Genomic DNA, 7,066 nt, shown 5'->3' with positions numbered 1-7,066 from the left:
TCATTCTAATCTCTCCCAGCAGCTGTAGTATTTTCCCACCTGCATGAGTCTCTCACCTAACCAGTTCTCAGCTGTCGAACTGTTGAAGCATTTACAACACATGCTGCTGTCATTTGCTTGAGTTGGGCAATCAAAAAAAAAACAAAAGGGTGGAGGTTGCTCAAACACCCCAGAAACTAACCTGAGGAGACACTCAGTGAAGACAGAGAAAAGGTATGACACAGCTCGGCCACACCTTAAAATACAACATTCCAGGAGGGAGCCGATGGTCCTATTTGAGATGCGACGTTGTGAAACATACAGAATGGATTTGACAGTTGAATCTTCACCCGACACTAAAGCCTCAACCCCCCTTACGGTTCATGAACATGAAGGCCGACGCCTGCTCAGCAGACAGAGTCCCCGAGAAAAGCAAATGGTTTGGATAGTTTCAGTTAGTGATCTGAAGCAGTGAAGTTTGGCAACCTTAGATTCAAGTTACTTTAGGGTGCCAAGTGCCTTCTTATAAATATCAAATATATTGTCTTTTTAAGGACTGATTGATACAAGCATGTGTCTAATGTAAACAAGTCAAAAATGCTGAAAATGAAGACTGCTACTACAGTACTACCATGCACCACTAAAAGTATGAACAGAGTGCTTCAGATGATCACACCAACATCATTAACATCAATGAAATCCAAAATGTCTGATTTCCTCAACAAGAATATACTTTTCTTGATCATGTACAATATAAATAGAAACACACACTGTACATGTAACTTTCATCTTCGTTTTTCATTATGTTATAAATGACTTAGAGGGAGCGCCGGTGGACTGGCGGTGATGTTGTGCGCCCTCATGTACAGGGGCTATAGTCCTCGTCGCAGCGGCTGTGGGTTGGAATCCGACCTCGACCCCTTAGCTGCATGTCATCCCCCCACTCGCTCTCCTTCCAACATTTCCTGTCTCTCTTCAGCTGTCCTATCCAATAAAGGTAAAAGGGCCCAAAATCAACAAATAAATACATGACTTAAGAGATTAAAAAGAGGTCGACTCAGTGTTCCAAAAATAAAAGCGGAGAAATATGAAAAGCCCACCCACTGACTCTGAGCCTGATCGTGGCTGAATCTCTTGGCAGCACAAGGTTGTCAAAATGTTTGATGCATTGATATTTTTGATACCATGTGTTTTAAAATGATACAATCACAGTTTTTTTTATGGTATAAAAAAGTACTGAAGGTTAAAAAATCTACAGTTCTGTAATCATATATTTAATCAAGAGCTGCTGGGACACAAAAAGAGATAGCTCGGTTTAAATTGCACAAACACATTGACAGTGCTTTGGCACCTAAACGATGTACAATTATTTTTTTGTACAATTTAGACAGTTCTTCAGGCATATGCTACTTTTTTGTAACTTTTGTAAGACAAGAAATTGCCCAATATTGGGTTCGGAGGACTTCTTTTTATGTTGCCATGGTATCGAAACAGGCAGCGACAGTGTTTGCTTTCTACTTGTATCATATCTTAAGCCCTGTTTCCACCAAGCGGTCTGGTTCGTTAATGTTTAGTTTATTGGCGTTTCCACTGTCATAAGCAGGGACTGGTACCAAAATTACCAAACTGTACCGTCCTACCTATTTGGTTCCTGTCTGATTGGTCGAAAGAACCCCTTTGCGTTCGATAGCGGTAATAAAGGACAAACACAAAATGCACCATGTAAAACTATCCTGTGGATTTGGAGAGAGTAATTTCAAGGCTGTTTTTGTTTTTTGAGACTACTGTCAGGCCATAGATGCAGACCTTCCTAGGAAACACTGATCTTTGTTTACTGTGTCGCGTTCTTCTTCTTTGGTGAATTTATTGGCCACCTAAACTATACTGCGCTGTTATGATGTAGTGATGTGTTAGGGAACGGTTGGCTTTGGAAACGCAAGCGAGATAAGGGTGTACCAAACCAAACTGAAAGGCCTGGTGGAAACAGGGCTCAAGTTTCATTTCTTCTTCTTCTTTCGCACTTTGCTTTGGTGTCTTTTATTATATATATATTCAGGTTGTCCTGCCTGCATGCAGGTTCAGATTTTTATTATTATTTCAATGGAATTAAAATGCTACAAAGATCATAATCTGTGTTTTTCATGTCATTGTGACTCTTTATAAGCACATGTTCCTTACATAGGTGCGTGATCAGGTGAATTGACCACAAAGCTTGTAATAACAACAGCAAGATGGTTCGAGTTACATGACTCCGTTAAGACAGTCGACACTTTGGATGCAGACAGCCAGGTTTAAATGCATATAATCAAGACACTGCCATCGATACAGTAAGGTCAAGTTCACATTACGTTACATTACTGTGGTCTCTATTATGTTGATATGCACATCGTCCAAAGTCAGGAAAACGCTGTCATCCAATTGGCTGAAGCATTCAGTTCATCAAAAAGTGTTCCCTGGATACACAAAGTGGTTCAAAGTAGGTATACACAACACCACATTCGTTTACAGCCACCCCCATGCTGTGTTGTTGTCCACTTCGACAGAACATTTATTAAGCCATCGATGAAAGATTGAATTCCTTATATAGAGTCATTGCAGAGATGAGGCTTATAATCACTCTCCAGTGATGAAGAAACGTCCCTGGTTTCAAGGTAAACCTCTCTTCGAAGACCAGTGTTGTTGAGTATCTGTCCTTAAGAGCATTTACTCAGTTCTTTCTTTGTGAGTCTTTTTCTTCTTCACATCCATCCATCCAGATGCTGGGTTCTACCTCTTCCTGAGAAAACCTAAGGCCTTGTTAATGAGCGGGCACCTAGCCGTTCAGTCTCTGTGTCACCACCTCTCTGTACATGATGGAGATGTACACAAAGAGAAGCAGGATGACAAAGAAGTCGTCCATGAATCCCAGGAGACCGAAAAGTGCCTCTGGGAGAATGTCCAGCGGGGACACCAGGTAGGTGAGTGCTCCGACCAGGCAGAGAAGGATTCGGATCCTGAACATCCAGAAGAGGCCCCCCACAGAAAACATCTCCCTGAAGGCGTGACGCAGCAGGGTGGGCACATCTCGCAGCCGGTCCATAAACTGATGACACACAGGAGTACACACACAGTAAGAAAGTATTATGTGAAAGTCTGTTCTGTACAATCCATGATGCACTCCATGCATCAGAATCTCAATTGCATGATTTTTTTCTTTAAATATCAGTGCTAATATATTTAACAGCACTACAGAAATGTCTCTAATAGCATCTTCAGCTTGTTTCTATATCAATAATTGTTTCTATTACATATATGTGCATGTAACTAACATCAATATTGGATAAAGTAAGTTCAATAACTGTGTAACTACTGCAGCCTAAATGTGCATGTGGGTGTTTTGACTCACAGATCTTGGTTGGCCTGAGAACCTGCGGTTGTAATCGTTAATGTCTCTTAAAATCAGCAGAGGTTCTGCCTCGCCGTCCTGGACCCTCTGAGGAGTGGCGTTCTCATGGAACAGCGGGAAAAGCAAAGTAACCTAGACAAGAGAAAAAAAAAATGAATACAAATGCCAAACAGAAATGTATGCACACATCTACACTAATAAAAAGGAGCAATATGTAACTGTGACATGTAGCGCTTAAAATGAGTACAGCAGTGGAAATGTAAAACCTTTTAGAGAGCGGTCTGCCCCGGCACTCTCCTTCCTAGAGTCGATGCGCAAACAGAATCTGGAGGGTTTCAGCCAGCTCTGCATCGGTCATAAAACATTTATGTCTTCTAACTTCTCTCCATTTTTCCAATATTATCCTAGTTTGACCACGTTTCTGGTGGTGAAGCTTATTAGAAAATGCAGAGGCTTTTTAAGTCGGGTGCTAGCAAAACGAGGGGCGTCCAAAACGGCCGTATGGAGTGCGTTAAAACCGTCCACCTTCTCCGGCCAAAACAAATACAGACCATACCGGAATCTAAACTTAGAAGGACGACAAACTGGCTGCTGCATTGTTATCTAAATATATGAAAATGTATTGTTTTGGTGTATATTTGTATATCTGGGTGCATGCAGAAGAAAATAAATTCAGACAGCCTCACCATTTGTCTGCAGATGGGGCAGTTAATAGCACCCAGCCAGGTGCCATACCTCCAGTACGCTATGATGCAGGAGCCTATGCGGGAAAAGACAGCACACAAACACTTTCATGACATTCGTTTTTTTTTTTTTTTCCAACTGAATTCTATGTTCATTCTCATTGTTATTCAATGGTCCTATGCCTATCCATGTCAGCATATGCTAACAGGTTGTAGCTCATCGAACATCCTCAGGAGGTTACAATAACTCAGGGTAGACTGTCCTCCAGCATCTCCACTTGTTCTCTTAAGTTTGACATAGTAACAGCTTTGCTTAGTGTATAAATCTTGACACAGTCTTACCGCAGAAAAGGTGTCCACAATTTGTTTCCACCGGCAGAACAGCCTGCTGCAAACACACTGGACAAGACATGTCTGTGTAATACTGTTGCCTGGCCTCCGCCTGGCTATTTTCATCCTGATGGAGAGAAATCACATATCAAACACATGTATGACATTAAACACAGGATTCAACACAGGGTAATGTAAATGTATCTCCTAATTTAAAGCTGTATTCACTTTTAACTAGGCATCAGTCCTGAAGAATAATACAGAGTGCCACCTTCTATCCTACCATCAAAATACACTGGTTGAGAAAATAAATCTTTTAAACTTTTTTTAGTTCACGGTACCTCAGGAAACAGTATTTCATGCCACTTCCTGTGATGGTTTGGTCATGTAAACGTTTCATTTTACTTCCAAGATTACTACTACTAGCCCAAATATTTACAAGGCATTAACTAATTAAACAAACAATAAAGGTTATCCTGTTATGAGTACAGATGAAGGACAAATTGCTTCCTTGTAATAAATACAAACAATAACTAACAAAATAATCCTTTCAAATAAGTACAAAATAGGATCCTAAAATTCCATGTGTAACAGAAAATAAATAATAAAAAAGGGTTTTAATTATTCAGCTGATTTCATGTATTTTTGTTTCAGCGTACCTGCTCTGTTTGGAGCTGTTGCCGGACGGCTCGAACATGCTCCTGATTCTCAGGATGAATGTTCTGCTCCTCTTGTCTGCAAGGTCAAATGCACAGTTGCAATCAAAACATTACAGAGCTTAGTGTTTAAGCACATAAAACTATACAACCTGGGGAAAAAAACATTTTTCATTTATCTGAAAATCATTTGGAAAGTAACTAAAACAGCAGGTTCCGTTTCCCCAATCAACAGTGTTGTTGACAGCCACCATTAGAAAAACTGAAATGTAAGTAGGCTTGCAGTACTTTCAGTGAAAAAAAGGAGAAAGGTTTGCAATTCAATCCAACACACAGTCTCCATATGCAACTTTGGAAAAGTTGTATTGTTTGAGAATGACAAAGAGCTATCTTTGTTGCTTGATACAATATATTTACTGGGATTATCATACCACAGCTGTGTGAATCACATTCTACTGAAAACAATTCCTCCTCTCATGCAGAGTTTCATGAAGCGTTTGCCTGTCAGAATATGCTAAAGTTTGTGTCACTACTTTGCACTTTGGTGAATTTCCTCCTGACATTGCTGCTTACCTGCAGAGCAGAGTGAGGAGGCCTGCGAGGAAGGTGATGCTGAGAACAACAACAAATAAGACCTGGTTGCTGACACCCTCAATGAGGGTGTCCTCATCTTGGATCAGGAAGTCTCCACATTGACCGTCCTCCATCACCCACACTCATAGCCTACAACACTAGAAGACAAAGAGGAGGGAAGAGTGAGCATTTCACAGGACACTGATCTGTCATTGAGAGTGTATGAGTTCAATTTAGAAATAAATATAATTGTCAAAATAAGCAGTAGTCATTTTAATTTTGTATGTACAACAACTTCTCCTTGAGACAGAACGCTTCAAGTTACATAAATATTTGTTCATGGCTTGTGGCGTGCTACCTTTGTTAAATATGACCTTAAACTTTTGACTGCCAAATTTCTACATTCAGATGTTTAACTTCATGTGAGCAAAAGTAAAGAAAACAATGATGTCAGAGAGTCCAAAGGGCTACCAATCCTCAGTCACTCACTGTGTGTGTACAAAATGTACTTCAACTAATTGATTAACATGTAAACTTCATGACTGAAAATAAACTAAAATGTATTTGAATTATTCTGTGTAAATCTACATCCAGAATGTCCATTTAGTGTAGTTTAAAGCTACAGTCTTTGTAATCCCACACAAGTGCTATCTAAGTGTTGCTATAAAATTAACACTAGTCTTATTCCCATAACATCCAACTTGATAAAAAAAAATCTTAAAATATGCTGCCTTTGTTATTCACTTTTCTAACATTGTCAGTGTCTTAAGTTGTTTCTATCCGTGTTGCTAAGTTGACACAGAGTAGCCTTTCCTCGCTGGTTTCCTTAGTAATCATTGCTAATAGGTGCTAACGCTGTAAGACAATGTTGTGTGGATGAAGCTCCTCCGCTCTCGGAAACCAGCCAACATTTCAGTCGTTAACAGACAAACAGCTGGTCTTCTAAATCCGACTTGAACTGGGCTATAATCGCTTGTAGCTAATTCATAAACATAGCTACCCTTTTCCTTGGATAGCCGACAAAGTGTTTGGTTTGCTTCAGCAGCTCAGCAGTCCACGAACCAGTGTGACAAACGAGCACTAAACCGAGCTATTCAAGTCAAAAAGAACAATTCACAGACACTGGCCAGTCATTGCAGAAAGAGAGACGGTAATTGACCTCACCTACCAATAAGAGGTCCACCTGTCTCTAAAGGCTTGACTTGTCAACTCCATTCACTGTCATAAGACTCGACACATTGCCTTTGCGACGAGATTTTAAAGACCCGGTCAGATAACCACATGACGTCATTGTCATGTCACGCTTTTTCTTTCTTTCTTTGTCTGTTGTTACCTGGTTGTTACTGTTTCAGGTTGTTGCCCCTTCCTCTTCTTTTATATTTTTTTTTCTCAATTTTGTTAGTTATGGCGGCTTGTATTGAAATTACTTGGGTGTATACTGCCACCTACTGTACTGGAGT

The 7,066-nt window shown here is 40.2% G+C and overlaps 1 protein-coding gene across 4 annotated transcripts; it reads right to left on the bottom strand.

Moving 5' to 3' along the window:
- Positions 1 to 2,030: 2,030 nt before the first annotated feature.
- rnf170 (ring finger protein 170) lies at positions 2,031 to 7,035 on the bottom strand. 4 transcript variants are annotated; one of them, XM_061061426.1, is made up of 7 exons: positions 6,940 to 7,035; positions 5,607 to 5,764; positions 5,037 to 5,112; positions 4,390 to 4,504; positions 4,051 to 4,124; positions 3,365 to 3,496; positions 2,031 to 3,061 (listed from the first exon to the last, which is right to left on the bottom strand). In XM_061061426.1, the coding sequence occupies exons 2-7, from the start codon at positions 5,738 to 5,740 to the stop codon at positions 2,792 to 2,794; spliced, it is 801 nt and encodes a 266-aa protein (XP_060917409.1). In that variant the 5' UTR covers positions 5,741 to 5,764; positions 6,940 to 7,035; the 3' UTR covers positions 2,031 to 2,791. The 4 variants fall into 4 exon arrangements, with proteins under 4 accessions (XP_060917409.1, XP_060917410.1, XP_060917408.1 ...); XM_061061427.1 differs by lacking the exon at positions 6,940 to 7,035 and adding an exon at positions 6,775 to 6,916; XM_061061425.1 differs by lacking the exon at positions 6,940 to 7,035 and adding an exon at positions 6,771 to 6,884.
- Positions 7,036 to 7,066: the final 31 nt, after the last annotated feature.

This window comes from Labrus mixtus, chromosome 17 (genome assembly GCF_963584025.1).
Source record: "Labrus mixtus chromosome 17, fLabMix1.1, whole genome shotgun sequence".
NCBI classification, from domain to species: Eukaryota; Metazoa; Chordata; class Actinopteri; order Labriformes; family Labridae; genus Labrus; species Labrus mixtus.
The sequence above is the reverse complement of the archived record's forward strand: the minus strand, read 5'-3'. Positions and strand labels throughout refer to the sequence as shown.

What these genes read in the sequence shown, in the direction of transcription:
- rnf170 (XM_061061426.1), bottom strand. Translation starts at nt 5,740, where the DNA reads ATGGAGGACGGTCAATGTGGAGACTTCCTGATCCAAGATGAGGACACC. An exon ending in TTGTGGACACCTTTTCTGCG is followed by an intron (nt 4,125 to 4,389) that starts GTAAGACTGTGT and finishes TTTCCCGCATAG; the next exon opens with GCTCCTGCATCATAGCGTAC. An exon ending in GCCCCATCTGCAGACAAATG is followed by an intron (nt 3,497 to 4,050) that starts GTGAGGCTGTCT and finishes TCTCTTGTCTAG; the next exon opens with GTTACTTTGCTTTTCCCGCT.